This window comes from Salvelinus alpinus, chromosome 16, assembly GCF_045679555.1.
Source record: "Salvelinus alpinus chromosome 16, SLU_Salpinus.1, whole genome shotgun sequence".
NCBI classification, from domain to species: Eukaryota; Metazoa; Chordata; class Actinopteri; order Salmoniformes; family Salmonidae; genus Salvelinus; species Salvelinus alpinus.
In genome coordinates, this window is record NC_092101.1 from 19,516,197 (window position 1) to 19,537,159 (window position 20,963).

The 20,963-nt window shown below is 42.7% G+C and overlaps 1 protein-coding gene across 2 annotated transcripts; it reads right to left on the bottom strand.

Annotated features, from left to right (window-relative positions):
* Nucleotides 1-32: 32 nt before the first annotated feature.
* On the bottom strand, nt 33-18,559 carry LOC139541066 (endophilin-A2-like). Of its 2 annotated transcripts, XM_071345256.1 has the most exons (10): nt 18,377-18,559; nt 10,237-10,305; nt 9,453-9,525; nt 9,117-9,260; nt 8,888-9,021; nt 8,590-8,748; nt 4,921-5,024; nt 4,234-4,373; nt 3,930-3,974; nt 33-2,688 (listed from the first exon to the last, which is right to left on the bottom strand). In XM_071345256.1, exons 1-10 carry the CDS (start codon nt 18,419-18,421, stop codon nt 2,495-2,497), a joined length of 1,107 nt encoding a protein of 368 aa, XP_071201357.1. In that variant the 5' UTR covers nt 18,422-18,559; the 3' UTR covers nt 33-2,494. The 2 variants fall into 2 exon arrangements, with proteins under 2 accessions (XP_071201357.1, XP_071201358.1); XM_071345257.1 differs by lacking the exon at nt 3,930-3,974.
* Between the last annotated feature and the right edge of the window lie 2,404 nt (nt 18,560-20,963).

The window sequence follows — 20,963 nt, forward strand, 5'->3', positions numbered from 1 at the left end:
TTACCAAAACATTCCATACACTCAGTGCAGAATGCTTTTTTTTCTCAATTTATTTATACAAAGATGGTAGAAGGGGGAAACGAGACAAAGCAAGTACAAATATTTTGATAATACATGACAAGATATTGCAGTTAAATTTGACATACCATACTAAAATGACATACCAAAAGTAAAAAGAAAGCTTCAACTAAAATACATACATTTACAATGTATTGAATAGACCTACATGCAAAGATTAATAACAAGTATTAAGGTTTCGTATATAAAAAATAATACTATTGAATGCAAGAACGACCTTTAGTTTTTAAAGAGAATTCTGGTACTCCAACTGATTAGACAGAAATAACCCTTTTTAAAAAGTGTAGTGTGACACAAAGACATGCACAAATGTATGTACACCGCAAAGTGCCAAGGCTGGAAATGGCAACAGAACCCTTGGTACAGAAATGTATGACCATTGTAAGTAGCTTGGTTATTTTGGTTGGTAGTATTATTCCTTCCTTTTCCAACGGCACTGAAGCACCCCTAACTATGGATTCTCTGTTGGTTCTGGACTTGTGTTGGTGTGATTCAGTCAGCACCAAGTTGCTCTTAACCAGTCCATCACTCCACTCTCCCATTGAAATGAACTACGAGCAGGCCTGTAAACGTATGGAAGAGATCTAACACCAGAGTGAGGTGTTGTGACAGAGCAGAGTGGTGGATGGAGGGAGCAGCCTGGAGCAGAGAAGAGTAGCTTAAACTCATGACCATTGAAAGTAGCCTGGACCTCAACACTGAGGAGAGAGGAATATGTGAATGAAAGAGTGCACTGCAGCAAGTGCGACTCAATCACATCGCCTCCACAACTATCAATCGTGGAGGGTCTCTTAGCGCTGATAGTATGCATCTTGGTAGTAGGGGCTTTTCCCAACAGAACAATCATCACAAATAAAATAAGACTTCTGCTATATATTATTCCTTTTCCCTTTTTGTCCTGTTCTGCATCACTAACCTGTCTTTCCCTTATTCAGTATTTACTGTATTTGACGCCCTATGCAGTCCTGTCCAGCAGCACACATACCAACTCCACAATAGAACCCAACCCATCCTAAGAGACCCAGCGAGGAGTATGATAATCAACGGAGCAGTAAATAATACTAAATACAGGAAGAAAGTGACTGACGTGAATGAATGTGATTTACTGATCCAAAAGATGTTCAGTTACACACACACACAACGCCGCCAGCAGCATTGTCATTTATGGAGGCACTGGGACAGACAGACGGGTACTATGACAGCTAAAACCCAACACCATGTACTCTATTCTATGTGGCATCTGTTTCCTCTATTGAACAGATGATGAGACAGCGAGGAAAAGTAAAACACACAGGCTTCGTATGTTGCTAACGTCACTAAATGTGCAGAAGCCCATCCCTGGGGAAAGCGGTTTCTTCTAAATGTTAGTGTTTGACTTTGGGTCTAGTGTTCTCCTCAGGGGCTTCTGTCTCAGTAGAGGCCTATAACTAAACAAAACTTACAGGCTCTCATACGTACAGCAAAAATCTCATTTGAGGACCAAGGTGCAATTTAACAGTTTAGCTGTACATTAAAAAACAATAAACAAGGCTGAAACCAAAACAAATCAAATACACACCATTGCAAAACTAAACAATGTCTGAGGCCCTTCAAGCTCTCCTGTGGCTCAGGCATACAGGATGTACATAGCGTTGTAAATCTACTGACTGTAAATGGATCATAACTACAAGGCATTACTGTAGTTGTTTACTGAGGAGGGGAGTGGTTGTCTAAGCCTGGCCGGCAGGGGGCTCCAAGAGACGTCCAGTCAAAATCCATCATTTGGAAAGGCTGTGCAGTTGCAGTGTGTCTGACATACTTGCCTTGGAAATAGGGACTCAAGTATTCACCAGAGTCCATACTGAAATGTGGGACCTACAGAAACTTTGGATGTGACAAATTACTTAAAAAATGTCTGTAGTTATGCAAGTAAGGCTTTACAAGTTGTACAGTTTTTACAGAGTCAGAACCAGCTAAACTGCCGATGTAAATGTATTCTGCTGCTTACCTGTATGTCATTTAACGTTAAATAATTGATTTTGAACTTTTCAATTCTAAATTCATTTCATTTGAAACTTCCCTTTCTATTGGGATATCTGTGGTTGACAGAAAACATTACTTTAAAACATTAAGTCTGATTTAGTTCGGTTCTTCATGTCTGTGTCCGTCTGTCCGTATTTATTTTTGCTTGGGGGGCAGCGGGGGTCATATTCAAATCTCTCTTTCTCAAAACTGGAATGCGAGAAACCACCATCTTCCAATGTCCTTCCTTCAAACCTCAAGATGACAAAGTGACAAAGAGTACAAGTACGTCTGTGATGATGGCGATGATGGTAAAGATGAGGACAAAGACTCTATAATCTGTTAACTGGCTCCTCATTCCCTCCCTCACTCTCCCGTTCCCTCCATCTCTCTCATGTACTCTGTACAGCACTCCTTAATGTGTTAGGGGGACGACGATTTCCACGTAGTTGAGAGGGAAGAATCCTGATTGACCATGCAGCATGCCCTCGTACCAGTTCTCATCGATCTGATTGGTCAGGGTGATGATGTCGCCCTCCTTGAAGCCCAGCTCTCCCTCGTTCTCTGGGTCAAAGTCAAACAGGGCCTTACAGGACGGCTGTTCTGAGACTGAATGACAGAAAGAGGAGAAAGAGAGGAGGAGAGAGGGGTGGATAACAGGGGGAGAGAAGGTTGAAAGAGTGTACATCCCTGGCAGACCAGTCCCATGTCCACTCTCTGTCCCTCCCTCCTTCTTTCGGCTGGCTGACAGAGCTGGAACAGTGTCAGACTGATTGTGGTTTTAGGTTCACACGGCACCCTGTTTGTTAGTTTGTGATTCACACTGCAGTTTGAGTATTTGGGTGGCTGGGCTGGGATATTTTCACACTGCAGGCTCAGACAGTGTTAGTGAGAGACAAGACGCTGAGTGATGGAGAGATGACCTGGCCCCCTCCATATAGTCCTGTGTTGTTCTTAGCTGGGGCCTGCAAGGGTTGGGGGACTACAGTGGCTAGGACTGGAGGGGTACAGGAAGTCTGTCTATGACTCAGAGTGGAACACACATGTCGGTCAGTCTCACAACACACACGCAAAAGTAGTTGACCACACACTGATGGGTGTCCCAATCCCAATGTTTTGCATCCTCTCTGTGAGACACTGCCCTGCTCCTCCTCTCCATCCCTCCCTCTCTCTCAGAGCTCAGGCAGTCATGGCCATGGCTCTATCCACACACCAGGCTTTTTGTCTCAAAACAATTTCCTCTTTGTGTCAGTTTACCCCACAGGGCATGGTACAGTGGATATGGGGAGGGATCCATCACAGTCTCTGCCTGGGAGATTCACTTTCATTGTTGAACACAACACATCCCCTCCCCATAAATCTAGGAGACTTCCAGAGATACAACTAACCCAAAGATGTATCATATCTCTATCCTTATTCAACCCGTTTATTTACCAGCGTGACGGTGAATGTAGTTAGTATCATCTAGAATAAGCTTTACAGTTACACCAGCTATCTGTATGTGACAATGATCCAGCTGACAATATGGAGTGGGTTTAGTCCAATGGTACTATTGCATTCACTGCAGGTCATTAAACGGTGTCAATCAAAAAGCTCTAGGCTTCATATCTAAAAACAATTCTGGTAAACATTTAAACCAGAGAAACAACCAAACCCAATGAAGAACCGAATCAAATTATACATTTCTCAAATATCATGTGTACAAGATGATGGATCAGTTCAATCACAGAACTTCCAAGTCGAGAGCTTTTTGATTTGACACTTGGCTCACTGATAGTATTGCATCAACCATTTCATACAGGTAGCTTGGCTGCCATCTCTCTGACAAACACTCTCACTCTCTGACTCACATCTGGTTTTCTGAAATGACAATCTGGCGTGGAGGAAGTGTAACTCTGATGATGTCATAGGAAGAGAAAAACAAGGTCAAAAGGAAACAAGGGCAACCAGCTGACAGCACCCCCCTCCTGTTCATTATCTCCACACACGCACACACACACCTCATCCTTCAACAAACACACAGTCATACTACACTGCAGACTCAGTGTGAGTGAACCTCAAAACTGGCTGCAGTAGTAGAATAAGATTGAAATAAATGGCCTTCTCTTTGATGAGCTGATGTACACTGTAGGTAGCATGGTCCAACTGTGTTACCTGAGTTGCGGGAGGATGGTGTGGCAACGGAGGTCGTGTAGCCACCATTGGTTGATTGGTTGTCACATTCTCCAAAGTCAAAGATGGGTTTGGGCTTGGGCGTATACTCGCGGCGTGGTCGGTTCTGGGCCTCGTTCATCCTGAAGAGAAAGAGAGTTAGATCAACCCAGCAGGTCCAGAGACCAAAGTTCATTTCTGTTTGTTGACTCAATGTTAAAAATAGAACATTTGACATATTTGTCATTTAGCAATTACGCTTATCCAGAGGGACTTACAAGAGCAATTAGGGTTAAGTGCCTTGCTCAAGGGCACAGACAGATGTTTCACCTAGTCGGCTCAGGGATTCGAACCAGCGACCTTTTCAATTACTGTCGCAACGCTCTTAACTGCTAGGCAAGTAGGCTTACTGGCTGTAAAAAATCAAGAACTCAAAATGTACACAAGGTCAACCAGTGTGTACTGTACGCTCTGTGATTGAGGGCCTTGAATGTGTTGTTTCAGATTCACAGGAGAACACATTGACACAGATATGGAAAGGACACACATGATTGTTATGACTAGACAGGGAGAAGGGGTTGGTGAGTGGGCCTACTGTATCTGTATGACGACACTTTGGACACATAACTTGCAGTGTTTGAGCAGGGAAGAAAGGTTAGGGATAGAGATGGAGGCTGCTGCATTATGTACCTGTCCCTCAATTTGTCAGAGAGCTCGTCCAGGATCTGTGTGGCCTGTCTGTGGTACTGCAGCTGGGACTCCACCAGAGACGACAGCTGGCTCACCTGTTCTATCTGCACAGAGACACACACAGAGAGCAGGCTATGGTTACTGACTGTACACACTCACACACAAACAGAGATACAAGCATGCACTCAGTCACGTACACAGAGACACACGCACAAGGACCCAGCCCATGGTCACACTTGATATACACATGAGTAATAACAATGGCATTCCCCTGGATACCCAGTATCACACTGTGGTTAATGTGTAATCTGTCTAATGGTAAGTGAGAGCAGTACTGTAAATTAGATAACTTTTAGTTTATGAAATACATTTTACCAAGACAAATATGATTATTCATCTTCTGAATCGTTCAGTGTGATCTTTCTCTAATATATATCAAAAAGTCAAATGTCGTAACCTAATAAAGAAATGCTACAAAAATTATTTCCAGCAAGCTATTCTAGTCTATCCTTTTCTACATGGTACTCCAAGAGCTAAATAGCGGTATTTAATGAGAGAGGCCAGCAGAGCACAGGAGCTTGCGTATTGCGCAAGAGACAGAGGCTATAAGTTAGAAGCTTATTATGCATAACCCATCATTAATTAGCCTAATATAAAAGGCTAATACTGCATTGAATGTATTACCTGAAAGAGGTAGGCTAGGACATCTATATGTAGGGCTATATACTGTATCACTCTAGAACAGGATTATCTATTTTGGATGCTATTTTAATGGAGTTGACTGCACGAGAGTCCTCGCGCTTGCACTGATTTAAAGCAACAATATTCGAGTGATAGGCTGTTTTTAAACTCTGCAGCTGCAATGAAAAAATATATTTTCTTTACAATTAAAAAACAAGGTGACTCCCTAAAGCCAGATGGATGGGTAAATTACTGCAACATAGGCTAATCTGCAGCAAATGTAGGCCTACCTGTCACAAGAAAAAAAGTGACCATGATGAGATGATAGGTCTACATGCATTGTGAACTGCTGCTCCATACTGAGATGGGCTGTCTGTCCCCACCCTGAGCATTGATTCATCATGCAGAGGCTGTAGAGAAGCCAGATTGACAGTGCATTTGGAAAGTATTCAGACCCCTTGACTTTTCCCACATTTTGTTACATTACAGCCTTATTCTAAAATGGATTTAATAAATAAAAATCCTCAGCAACCTACACACAATACCTCATAATTACAAAGCGAAAACAAGTTTTTAATAACTATTTGCTAATTTATATTTAAAAAAAAATAAGGACCCTTTGCTATGAGACTCAAAATTGAGCTCAGGTACATCCTGTTTCCATTAACCACCCTTGAGATGTTTCTACAAATTGATTGGAGTCCACCTGTGGTAAATTCTATTGATTGGACATGATTTGGAAAGGCACACACCTGTCTGTATAAGTTCCCACAGTTGACAATGCATGTCAGAACAAAAATCAAGACATGAGGTTGAAGGAATTGTCTGTAGAGCTCTGTGACAGGATGTGTCGAGGCACAGATCTGGTGAAGGGTACCAAAACATTTCTGCAGCATTGAAGGTCCCCAAGAACACATGGAAGGGGTACAGGAAGAAGATTGGAACCACCAAGACTCTTCCTAGAGCTGTATGCCCGGGTAACTGAGCAATCGGGGGAGAAGGGCCTTGGTCAGGGAGGTGCTCAAGAACCAGATGGTCACTCTGACAGAGCTCTAGAGTTCCTTCTGTGGAGATGGGAGAACCTTCCAGAAGGACAACCATCTCTGCAGCACTCCACCAATCAAGGATTTATGGTAGAGTGGCCAGACGGAAGCCACTCCTTGGTAAAAGGCTCATGACAGCCCGCTTGGAGTTTGCCAAAAGCACCTAAAGACTCTCAGACCATGAGAAACAAGATTCTATGTTCTGATGAAACCAAGATTGAACTCTTTGGCCTGAATGCCAAGTGTCACGTCTGGAGGAAACCTGGCACCATCCCTACGGTGAAGCATGGTGGTGGCAGCATCATCCTTAATGAAAACCGTCCCCAGAGTGCTCAGGACCTCAGACAGGGGTGACGGTTCACCTTCCAACAAGACAACGACTCTAAGCACACAGCCAAAACAATGCAGGAGTGGCTTTGGGGCAAGTCTCTGAATGTCCTTGAGTGGCCCAGCCAGAGCCCGGACTTGAACCCGATCGAACATCTCTGGAGAGACCTGAAAATAGCTGTGCGGCAATGCTCCCCATCCAACCTGACAAAGCTTGAGAGGATCTGCACGGAAGAATGGGAGAAACTACCCAAATACAGGTATGCCAAGCTTGTAGCGTCATACCCAAGAAGACTTGAGGCTGTAATCTCTGCCAAACAAAGTACTGAGTAAAGGGTCTGAATACTTATAGTACGTAAATGTGATATTTCAGTTTTATATATTTTATAAAAAAGCTCAAATTTCTAAAAACCTGTTTTTGCTTTGTTATTATGGGGTGTTGTGTGTAGATTGATGAGGTAAAAAAAAGATTTAATCAATTTTAGAATAAGGCTGTAATCTAACAAAATGTGGAAAAAGTAAACGGGTCTGAATACTTTCCGAAGGCACTGTAGGCATCACCAATACTTCCCACAGTTGTGTCAGGTTGGCTGGATGTCCTTTGGGTGGTGGACCATTCTTGATACACACGGGAAACTATTTAGCATGATAAACCCAGCAGCGTTGCAGTTCTTGACACAAACCATACCCCGCTCAAAGGATTTAAATCTTTTGTCTTGCACATTCACCCTCTGAATGGCACACATACACAATCGTTGTCTCAATTGTATCGAGGCTTAAAAATCCTTCTTTAACCTGTCTCCTTCCCTTCATCTACACTGATTGAAGTGGATTTAACAACATCAATAAGGGAACATAGCTTTCACCTGGGTTCACCTGGTCAGTCTATGTCATGGAAAGAGCAGGTGTTCTTAATGTTTTGTATACTCAGATTACTTTAGTCTAAGACTGCCACCATTGAAGTCATTTGTGGTGATGAGGGGTGTTGTACAAAACAAAGTCATCAGCGATTGTGTTCTGGCCCAACACATCGGTTCCGGACCAATCACGGCCTCGAATGTGTTCACATTTGGTGAAGTGTCGGACTCAGATCATGACTCACTACGGAGAAGCAACTAACATCCGTGGGCATGGCGTAGCGTTTGGCAGGAGCAAGGAGTCTGGGTAGCCAAGCAAGAGGTTAGGACCATTGGTTTTCTTAGAGGATTATCTATTAACATTATTTTACTCATTGGTCAAAAGATGCGTTTTTGATTGGACACCCTTTATAAACCCTCCAGAGAAGGGCGGGTAGGGATAACCACAGTTAACATAGGCCACAAAGCTGATTAACGCTGTACATAGATGATATTTCATGTTGACCTAAGTTGGTTCATGCTGCAGGTGACACTCTTGTTATGGTGGAGAAGTGTGGATTTAAACAGTAAATCTAATTGAACAAATTACCTTTAGCCCATAGATGGCACCGCTTGCCCCCAACGAAACTGGTCTCTGTCACTGAGCAATCAGACTGATAATGAAATCATAAACATCAGATTGATGCTAGGCTGGGTATTCCCATTGACATTGTGAATGTTATCAAGGGACAGGCCCACACCTACAGACAGGTACTACTTACGTCAGTCTCCAGTATGTTGTACATGCTGATCTCAGCCACCTCTTTAGACTCGTGGAACTTCTCCAGGGCCTGTCTCAGCTCCTCATCTGGTATTTTCCCTTGGCGCTTCTTCTTATAGTCGTAGTCCAGACGCCTTCCCTCCAGCTTCTTCAGATGGTGCTGGGGGACGGGAGGAGGAAGAGGAGAAGAGATGGGTAGATGAGGAGAGGGATGTAACTCACATTCAGTTAAAACTAGAGAGATGGCAAAGACAGGGGTTTTAGCAGCAGATAGATAAGCGTGTAACGTGATACAGTACCTGTATCTCTCGGAGGTCCTTGTCACACAGGTTTTGTAATGGATCAATGAAGTTCTGTTTGACGTCGATGTCTAAAGAGTCCTTCACCTCCGCCAGCCTCTTCATGGTCTCCCCCGCGTCTACTAGAGCCCCACCTGACACAGAGCAAAAGCAGACGCTGAGTCACAAGTGATTAAATTCACCACTCCACAAAACAGATACCATCTATGCACTGACAGACACAACGTACCAAAGTTGGTTTCCTCCCCTAGGTCCCGGCCGTACTTGACCATACACTCTCCCAGCAGGCCCTCAGCTTGGGGATAGCCTGGGTTCTTCACCTGGCCTCTGATCTTAGACACAGTGTTCAACATAGACAGCTTTGCCCGTGACGCTGAGAGGGATGGAGAAAGGGAGACAGTGAGAGGGAGGGATGGAGAGGTGGCAGTTATAGGACTTGTGTTCAAGCTTATATCTGTGATATAGTACAAAATCTATTTTTTACCACCAATTACACACTTTCTATACATTTTAATTGAAGGTCTAATTAAGACACTAAGAATCCCTTTCTGGTCCATTGCTTTACCTGGGTTAGGCTGCAGGTACTCTGAGGTTTTAGATATGACTTCCACCACAGCCTTGCTGGTCACATCTACTTTCTATAAAACACAGGGGAGGGGACGTCACTAACAACCACAACGAAATATGGAACACAATGTCTTTCCTTTAATTTCTTCCAAATCTTTTATTTGCGATGAAACTAGTTTCCAAATAGGCAATGAAAAAGATGATGAAATATTGTCACTTCGCTAATTGTACTGTTAAATGAAACTGACTTTGTGAAACAACCAAAGTTCATTCAGTGCAGGTGTGTACAATAGACCACTTAAGTGACGTCTTTTTCTGTTGATTGCTGGACTCCATGACAGTTGGCTGAAGCAGCAAAGGCAGGTGCGCTGCCACTCTATGTATCTATTCACAGGGCTCCCCTATGAATACTATGCTGACATACTGTCACAGCGTGCAAACAGACTGCTCACTAACAGCTGACTCTTCACTTCAGTCCACAGCTATGCATGATGCAACACTCCCTTCTAGTGCATGGTTGTCTAGACTCTATGGTCATATGCAAGTAAGGTGAACGAGACTGTATTATTAACATCATCACTACTGCATTATGTAACACTGTAGGGCATATCTATTCATGCACTGTGTTGTTGGGCTACGTGTGTCTGGTTGTGTTAACTTATTAGCCTTTGTCCTGATGCCATTCTGTTAACCTGTAAATATATTTGCCTAATATATAGAATTCTAACTTTACTACTCTACTTCAGGTAACGGTAATTCATGTACAGTCAGAGGCATTATACCCTTTCCAAATCTTTGAAGTCTTCATCCAGTTTCGTTCCCTCTGCACCGCCAACCTTCTCACTGACCATCTGCACAGAGAGAGTGGGAGAGAAAAGCGTCATTATTACACAATACATATGCCGTTCTTGAGAGCGAATCAGAAAGATCCCTCAACAGATGTGATCGTTTTCTTACGCTGTCAGAAAATACAGCTGGCCAGTTCCGCCATTCACACAGTAATGTTCTAATCGTGAAGGTAACAGTTGAATCTTAACTGACATCAGTCTGTACTGACTGACACCATCAAACGACCCTCTAGGAAACAAAAGTAGAGTTCTTCTTTATTCTCACACTGATACACCCGTGCAGAAATAAATACAGGCTTGTCTGGATATGACAATTGTAGATCACTAGAGCCTACAGTACAGAATTTGAGGTGGAATTGTGTCGATACAGTAAAAGGACCAGATGCTGGAATCCTGTACAATATATTTGATCCTCTATAACGACCATGTACTGTAGGGTAGTGAATCACCTCATAACTGTAAACATCAGATATAGGACATTTCTCACATTCAGTTCAACATGTTGGAACTTGTTGTGTAAGACACCAATACGTGCAGGCCACCCAGCATTAAATGTAGCCTACAGGTTTACCTTCTCCCACTATCTACCCCCCTATGGAAAAAGACTGCTTTACATGTCTGCACTTTAAAGGGATACTTCAGGCTTTTGGCAATGAGGCCCTATATCTACTTCCCCAGAGTTAGATGAACTAGTGGATACCATTTTTATGTCTCTCGGCCCAGTATGAAGGAAGTTAGAGGTAGTCGCGAGCCAATGCTAACTAGCGTTAGCATAATGACTGGAAGTCTATGGGTATCTGCTAGCATGCTAACGCTAGTTAGCAACTTCCTGCAAACTGCATGCAGAAATAAAAATGGTATACACGAGTTCATCTGACTCTGGGGAAGTAGATAAAGGGCCTAAAAAACAAAAGAAGCCCTCTCTCTACCGCACTTCTCTCCCTCAGTTTTGCTTCCCAGTTCCTCCCTCATAAAATGTCTCTCAACTTCACTACTTGGCTATATATAGGGGGACTACAATACAGTATGTAGTAACGTCAACATTCCAACTCAATTTCAGCTTTGACCTGCTGCAAGTACCATATGATGACCATGACACCATAACATCACAGTGATGCAATAACATTTTCACTCTCTCGATATGATTTCATATGAATCTAGCTGCCAGTGCTTTGATACCTGTGTTGTAATAGTTTTTCATGGCAAAAATTAAAACACAAAGCAGACCAAACTCTTTGGTCCTTTAAAAACCTGCTGTATGTAAAATATTGTGTGCTATAGCTTGGAATATAAATACATGTGACTCTGAATGATGTTTGTTTCCAACATTAGGGCTGTTATTCTAAAGATGTTAAATCCGCTTCATGTTTTGTTTCCTTGCCATGACACTAACGAGTTTCGCAATACTGGTATCGTTCCCACCCTACAAAACATACAGGGAAACTGTATATCTGGATTCTACCCCTTTCTGGATTTTGTAATTTTTTTTATAATGACAATACCTAAATGTTTTTGAAGTGACGTACACCGCTATGCTAATTGAAAGTATATGCACTCTTTTATAAAGAAACTTTAGGATACACATTCAACATTTTTTATGCTACGTACTGTATTCTGACATCCCAGTTTAAAAACTTCCCCATCATATCCCAAGAGCTTGAATACTTTTTCATTCCCCATAGGCTACTGGAAATTCCTTGGCATTCAAGTAGCCTACATTTCTCTCCCTTCTGCCATGTCAGTCCTAAATATGTTAGGGAGGTCTAGCTAACCCAGTTATGACCAGGAGAAAAACAACTGCCTGTGGGGACAAAGGGACAGTTCTGCAGCATACACTGCCAGTGGCAAGGCACAACATCTACCCACTACTCCTGTCCCACTGCCTGAGGGGCTTCACTCTAACAAGAGGAGTATAGGCTATTTGCATTTCTACCTCTCAGCCCTGGGAGAGAGATAATCATTGAAAGCCTTTCCTTGTGCAAATGTCACATTGTAGACTAATTAGGCTATAGGACCTTGGTGAGTGCAGCAGGTCGCCTACCTTTAGATTACAGTAATAAACTGTGGTATGTATGAGGTAAACATGATACCCTCTGGCTCCGTAGGACTGTTCTAACTTCAGGTTGAGAGCTTCAAGTTCCTTGGTGTCCACATCACCAACAAACTATCATGGTCCAAACACACAAAGACAGTCGTGAAGAGGGCACGACAAAGCCTATTCCCCATCAGGAGACTGAAAAGATTTGGCATGGGTCGTCAGATCCTCAAAAGGTTCTACAGCTGCACCATCGAGGGCATCCTGACTGGTTGCATCACCGCCTGGTATGGCAACTGCTCGGCCTCCGACCGCAAGGCACTATAGAGGGTAGTGCGTACGGCCCAGTACATCACTGGAGCCAAGCTTCCTGCCATCCGGGACCTCTATACCAGGCGGTGTCAGAGGAAGGCCCTAAAAATTGTCAAAGACTCCAGCCACCCTAGTCATAGACTGTTCTCTCTGCTACCGCATGGTGTAACAGTTTAACTTTAGTCCGTCCCCTCGCCCCGACCTGGGCGCGAACCAGGGACCTTCTGCACACATCAACAACTGACACCCACGAAGCATCGTTACCCATCGCTCCACAAAAGCTGCGGCCCTTGCAGAGCAAGGGGAACCACTACTTCAAGGTCTCAAAGCGAGTGACGTAACCGAATTGAAACGCTATTAGCGCACACCACCGCTAACTAGCTAGCCATTTTACATCCGTTACACTCACCCCCCTTTCGACCTCCTCCTTTTCCGCAGCAACCAGTGATCCGGGTCAACAGCATCAATGTAACAGTTTAACTTTACGTCCGTCCCATCGACCCGGGCGCAAACCAGGGACCCTCTGCACACATCAACAACAGTCACCCACGAAGCATCGTTACCCATCGCTCCACAAAGGCCGCGGCTCTTGCAGAGCAAGGGGAACCACTACTTCAAGGAGCAAGTGGCGTCACCGATTGAAAGGCTATTAGCGCACACCACCGCTAACTAGCTAGCCATTTCACATCCGTTACAATGGCAAGCGGTACCGGAGTGCCAAGTCTGGGTCTAAAAGGCTTCTTAACAGCTTCTACCCCCAAGCCATAAGACTCCTGAACAGCTAATCAAAGGGCTACCCAGACCCCTCTTTTACGCTGCTGCTAATCTCTGTTTATTATTTATGCATAGTCACTAACTCTATCTACATGTACATATTACCTCGACTAACCGGTGCCCCCGCACATTGACTCTGTAGCAGTACCCCCTGTATATAGCCTCGCTATTGTTATTTTACTGCTGCTGTTTAATGATTTGTTACTTTTTACTTAACACTTTTTTTCTTAACTTCTTAAAGCATTGTTGGTTAAGGGCTTGTAAGTAAGCATTTCACTGTACCTGTTGTATTCGGCGCATGTGACAAATAACATTTGATTTGATTAACATTCACTATAGTCACAGAAAGTGAGGTTGGTGAGAGTAAACTTACTGACATGATGTAGCATTTGGTTTTACTTACTGAAACAGTTCAAAATTAGTTACACCTATATACTTCAGGGGGGAGGACACGATTGGTACATTCTGTGCCCATTAATACAAACCACATGGGGGTGATAAAAAATATAAACGCAACATGTAAAGTGTTTGTCCCATGTTTCAAGGGATGAAATAAAAGATCCCAGAAATGTTCCATACGCACGGAGCATTTCTCCTTTGCCAATATAATCCATCCACCTGAAAGGTGTGGCATATCAAGAGGCGAATTAAACAGCATGATCATTACACAGGTGCACCTTGTGCTGGGGACAATAAAAGGACACTAAAATGTGTAATTGTCATCACACAACAGAATGCCATAGATGTCTCAAGTTTTGAGGGAGCGTACAATTGGCATGCTGACTGCAGGAATGTCCACCAGAGCTGTTGCCAGATAATTGAATGTTAATTTCTCTACCAAAAGCCGCCTCCAATGTTGTTTTAGAGAATTTGGTAGTACTTCCAACCTGCCTCACAACTGCAGACCACGTGTAACAACGCCCGCCCAGGACCTCCACACCCGGCTCCTTTACCTGCAGGGTCGTCTGAGGCCAGCCACCCGGACAACTGATGAAACTCTGGGTTTGCACAACCTATTTCCTGCACAAACTGTAGAATCTGTCTGAGGGAAGCTACTCTGTGTGCTCGTCCTCCTCCACAGGGTCTTGACCTGACTGCAGTTCGGCGTCGTAACTTCAGTTGGTAAAAGCTCACCTTCAATGGCCACTGGCACGCTGGAGAAGTGTGCTATTCAAGGATGAATCCACTGTAAACTGTACCGGGCAGATGACAGACATGTGGGCGAGCGGTTTGCTGATGTCAACGTTGTGAACAGAGTGCGGTGGGGTTATGGCATGGGCAGGCATAAGCTACAGACAACAAACAACTGCATTTTATTGATGGAAATTTTAATGCAGAGATACTGTGACAAGATCCTGGGCCCATTGTCGTGCCATTCACCTGCTGCCATCACATCATGTTTCAGCATGATAATGCATGGCTCCATGTTGCAAGGATCTGTACACCAAAATATGAAACATTTGGTTGGGATACTCTGGATCAAGGTGTACAACAGCATGTTCCAGTTTCTGATCCACGCCCATATCTTTTAAAAGGTATCTGTGACCAACAGATACATATCTGTATTCCCAGTCATGTGAAATCCATAGATTACGACCTAATGAATTAATTTACATTGACTGATTTAATTACATCAACTGTAACTCAGTAAAAATCTAGCATGTTGCGTTTTAAATTTTGTTCAGTGTATGTACTTCATAGCACCAGTTGTTGCTACAGACGTGTACACTGCTTTTACAGTGAGTGTCAGATCTGACGAGTAGAAATGGACACCCAGCAAATAGAGTGCTGACTTCCTGTGCATGCCGCGCTACCGATTCCCCACATAACGTGTAAGCCAGAGAATGGATCATCTAAACATACACAGTATCTGGGGTAGAAAGTCCACTGACTGAGGGATGGGGAAAGTGACTCATATAGAGGAATCTGAGTGGGGACGAAGAGGAGCCACAATGACAGTGCAAGAGCTAATAAAATCAGTGTCTAAGGCAATGGTGTTAGCCCATAAAAATGTGTTTGCTTTACACCAACAGGTGGGGAAATGGTGTGTTCAGCTCTTGCTAGCCACAAAACTGCTACTGTGGCAAAACATGGATGGTGGCTGTGCTTTCATAGGCCTAAAATATGTTGAGGGGAATAATGAGTGGCGCAGCGGTCTAAGGTACTGCATCTCAGTGCTAGAGGCGTCACTACAGATACCCTGGTTCGAATCCAGGCTGTATCACAATCGGCTGTGATTGGGAGTCCCATAGGGCGGCGCACAATTGGCCCAGCGTCATCCGGGTTTGGCCGGTGTAGGCCGTCATTGTAAATAATATTTTTTTAATAACTGACTTGCCTAGTTAAATAAAAGGTAAAAAAATATATATTTAAAATAAAAATACATTTGAATAAAAACAATATAAAAAAGACATTCACAAAAATACATTTTGAAAAAGTAACCCTACAGCTGAATGTTTTATATATTTAGTATATATTTAAAAACTACATAACCGCCACAGATTGTCCTGAAAGTAACGCGTAAATCTCCTCCTGAAAAAGATATAGCGGTAGCTTTATTTAATAGAAATCTTCACAAAGAGAAATGTAGTCACATTTTAGTTATGCAGTGAGGCAGACACAAGGCCACATACGTGCCGGCTACTGCTAGCTAGATAACGAGGGAGGAGAGCACAACACTGACGCCTGAAAATAGCATCTCTTTTACAGAGAATGGTGTGATTGTAATTTATTGGGAGAGAGACAGCTGTGAGTCAGCTGTAGTGAGTCAGCTGCCTCCTTAACAATGGGCCAACCACTGCCAGGCTTTCTCCTTTTACACAACATTATAGAAAAAGATCTCATAACTGTCTGACACCTGAATGGATCACACACTGGCCCTACTGACCCTGAAGGGAAAAGGCAGTGAAGGACTTCGTAACACTGCTGGCAAAATAGACATGATACACCTATACATTTGGATCATGAAGTATGTATTTTGCTAATAGACCTATGTGAGATTATGCAGAAAAATACTATCCATGAGTTCATCTGACTCTGGGGAAGTAGATAAAGGGCCTCTGCCAAAATCCTGAAGTATCCCTTTAACCTTTTGAGCTGCATATGATCCTTCAGTTAACCACTCCCTTGTGAGTGAATATGATAGGATCAGCCATCTGCAGACTCCACTCTGACCCACCATTTCCTCTAACATTCCCACCAACTTCCCTGTACATATTGCAAAGTATGCTGCTAGTGCAGGACAATGAAAGGCATTTCATTCATATATTAAGTCAGATTAAGTATTATCTATGATACATGGTGCATGTGTGTAAACAAGTTGAACGTTTAGGCCATGTTTTGGAAATGTGTCAAAGTAAGGGGGGCAGTAAGTTAAAAAAACATGGGCGTGTGGGGTGCTGCATATATTATCTAAAGCCAACTTCCTGCATTCCATAAGAGCAGAAAAAAGTGCTGTTGAAAAAACAATAATAATCCTACAATTAGGCCTATTTCCAATCACATGCCATCATTGGTAGTAACGTCCCTGCATGCTCTGAATAAGCATGTTATTTTGTGCCTTGCAGGGGAGCGTAATTTATTGTTGTCATCTGGCATTATTGACTCCTATGGAGTTTGGCAAGAAACTGCAACTGCATTGCAGTCCAATCCAATCTGGGAAAGCACTGCCTCGTTCATCTCTCTTCACCCCCTGTAAAACATGCACATGCACACACAAACACTGCAGTTCTGCCTCTCCATTTTCTCTTGCACTTTATTTCCATCTTCCCAATGGATTGACTCTTTTCCCACTTTCTCTCGCCTACGGGGATCTACACTTGCTCCTAACAGGAAGTCGGGGTAGAAAGCAAATGGATTTTCTGCAGAGATCAGCAGGAAGAGTGACTCAAAAGTCTATTTTAATAATCAGCAACCAGAACTGAGATCAGACAGGGAGGGCTCCAACTAAACTGAGGATTTAAAAAAAAAAAATGAAATGAACTACAGAAGAGAAACAATGTGTAAAAATGTATTATTTGATCAATACTTTTATAAAGAGATTTCCTATGCCATACAAGGCAGTTACTACCAACACCAAGCTACACAAAATCAATATCCCCAGGGCATACATAACCTAGTGCCTTCAAACAACTCTGGACATCGAATACAGTTACTTCAATTTTTCCATTGTTCCCCTCTAATCAGGGACTGATTTAGACCTGGGACACCAGACTGTGTGCAATTAATTATTTTTGGTAGTACAGAAAACCAGCATGCGCCGGACCTCGCAGGGCAAGAGTTGAATACCCCTGGCATTGTAGGACAAATGTGTTACTTTAAGGTGTGCATCCACCCCTAGCATGCCTGTTGAGTGACAGCCTTGACACATGCACTGTGTAGCTAACGGGAGACTAGGTATCCCAGCTGTGCACTAGGATTGGATACCTGAAAAAGGTGTTTCTTGGTGATTCTAAGCACACAAAAAGTAGCTAATTAGCTGGCTAAACGTTAACTTAACTGTCAAGTTTATCAAGGCATTATTTTGAAAGGCAAATGAAATCAAATGAAAGGCAAATGAAATCATAATGACATAGGTAGCTTACTATTTTATTTTCTTAAGAATGCCTGTCTAACTAGTGTGTAAGGGAAGTAGCTAATTAACTATCAAGAGAACTATTTAGCCCGCTAAGAGACGCATACAAGTAAATGCAAGCTAACGTTAGCTAGCTAATTTAGCAAACTATTACTTTAGCTTGAACCCGTTGATTGTTAACGTTATAGCTATAACATTAGTTAATACTTATTTAAACCAATGTGTTAGTTATAGACGGACATGCAAACAAATACTATTACAGAACTTCAGAAGTGTATAAAAAGTAACTAGATAAGTTAACTAGCTGGCCACATGCTACCTAGCTATGTTTACTAGCTACAGTAACAGTTATTCTGAGGGGAGGAAAGTTGTTCGCTAACCTGGCTGGCTTTATAAAACTGCTTCTTGAAGCCCGCTACTGACATCTTGGAGCCGGACTGTTTCAATTTTGCAGTAAATTAAAGTTGAGAATAACTAGCTATTACGCAAAATTGTTAACTAGTACGCCGTGGTCATAAGATTGCGCTACCGTCGTTCAGTCAGGAGACGCCAAATGTCTGATTGCTGACCACGTCAACGAGGATTTCATGCGGTTCCCAAACGTGAACCGCGGTTGTACAAGCACGCAGATCTCTATAAATGCAGATAGGTATTGAAAGCCTCTAGTAATACGTAGCTATGAGCATATCCACACAGTGTACACTTTTGCAAAATTGCACCAAGCGGTTAATCCCTGCACTGCACATTCCACAGTTTGCAGATGGTCTCTCCATAAACAAGTACGCAGCGCTCACTATCGCACAGAAGAGGAACAGGCCAATCAATACAATAGGTTCTATGTTCACTTTCCACCCCCCACAGGGTGGCAGAAGTGTTCTTCGATGGTTTTCTAGACGTGCGTTGTTGTCTCAAGCACTTTTAGGCTAGTTTTGAGATACATTGTGAGCAGTGGAGGCTAGTGGGAGGAGCTATAGGAGGACATACTAATTGTAATGGCTGGAATGGAATCAATTGGAATGGAGTCAAACATGTGGTTTCCAAATGTTTCTGTTTGATACCGTTCCATTTATTCCATTCAGAACCATATTTTTCTATATCTCTGAGGTCTCCCATATATTAAATGGATGGTTGTGTGAAAATATTTTACTGCAAAAGTGGTTAAATTGATAGATATTGTGGGGTGGACCAAATAAGCTCATGTAACCCAATATTGCTGGTAGCTGTTCAATAGACAACTTCCCAAGTCAAATTTGCTCTCATTCAGTGCTGTATGGTCATGCCTGACAAAAACACATAGTATCACCATCCATGTTGTGGCTATTGTAATCTGCTATAAAACACCCACCAAACTAAAACAGTGCAGAATAATGCCTGGCTGGAGGGGGGTGCGCCACATAAACACATGTAACTCAATATTGCAATCTCTGATATTGCTCATATGTGGAATACAACTATTCAGCTGTCTACCCTACATACACAAACAAACAGCATTAGAATATCTTCATGCATCTTGGAAATATAGACCTGTAAACACACAGATAGAATAGGCAGAAATATCAACTATGAATATTTATGATGAACTTCCCTTTTTGGTAGCTGTTCAATAGACACACTTCCAAGTCACATTTTCTCTCATCCAGTGATGTATGATCCTGCCTGACAAAAATGCATACTGTTACACGTTTTTTTAAATGTTTTGGCTATTGTAATTGTCTCTAAGGAAATCAAGTGGGCTCAGACATCAAAATAAATAAAAATTGGGTCCAAGGTTCCTTCAAGGATTTTGCATCTTCAGCCCCTAGTCTTGCAATTAAGTCAAAGGTGCAATCACAGATTATCTTTATATTTAGTCTCAATTCCAATATGGCGTCCAAGATCAAATATGGCTGCCATAATAACGTTTGATGGAAGTAAATAACATTTGATGGAGGTTAAATCACCTGCAAATAGGAATTTTGTAAATTAAAGGAATTCTTTTCAGTATTGTGAACAACACTCATGCCTATAAAGACTGTTGGTGTGAACCAATTTTATTCTGAATCCAAGATGGCCAACATAATTACACTCAAACATCGTAGCCTGCATATAAGTATCCCTAGTTAATTTTGTATTGTGTTATTCTGTCTTTATAATGGTTTCATAAGGCTCTTCGTATATCTAGTTAGGTTATTTAGAGTGTAACTAGGTAATAGACTATGACCAAGAAGCTTTGGTTGAGATGGACATAACACAGCTCCACACACTTACACATTTGAAGATGATCCCAGGGCTTGATGGACAGTGAAAGGGTTGCAGAGGAGGTGGAGCTGGTAAAGCATGGTGCACAAAGGCCACTATCTCACAGTCAATCCCTAGCCACCATAAACGATCACATACAGCAAGTTTGCCATAAATGCCATATGTCCTTATAGGGATATTGGTATTACTGCAGTTTCGCAGACCAATGCATGAGTCACCCCAGCATGAAAACGAATTATACACATGCGAGTCCAGTTCAGCTGTCACATGGGCTGACCAGTCCTGGTTGGTAGCAATAGGTACAGATGAGGACAATACACTCCAACAATTTCTAGACAGCATTTTGATGGAGGACTGATGCTAGAGTGGGCCTTTCAATGACATTTCTGGGAGATTTAAGATGGCATTGACGTTGGAGAGGTGCAATTCCAATGACATGTGAAGGACAAATAAGTTGATGGCATTTCTTGTCAATTAGTGTCAGGTTGTGTTGGTTCACTATAGTGAACACCTACCTGCCTTATGCTCTTGTCATATGTGGTTGCTTCCTCCCCATACACCATAACGGTCACCAAGTCAACATATCAAGGGCAATGGTGACATAATTTAGGTCCTTTAAGGTTGCAGTGACACATCCATAACCTGAGCGGAAACCAGATTGCATACCAGAGAGAATACTACAGACATCAAGAAAGCCACTCTTGATTATTAACACATTTTTCCAATACT

Coding starts and splice junctions, on each gene's coding strand:
- LOC139541066 (XM_071345256.1), bottom strand. CDS start 18,421: ATGTCAGTAGCGGGCTTCAAGAAGCAGTTTTATAAAGCCAGCCAG. Junction 5,025..8,589: donor ACAACATACTGGAGACTGAC/GTAAGTAGTACC, acceptor GTCTCTGTGCAG/ATAGAACAGGTGAGCCAGCT. Junction 3,975..4,233: donor ACCATCCTCCCGCAACTCAG/GTAACACAGTTG, acceptor TGACATCATCAG/AGTTACACTTCCTCCACGCC.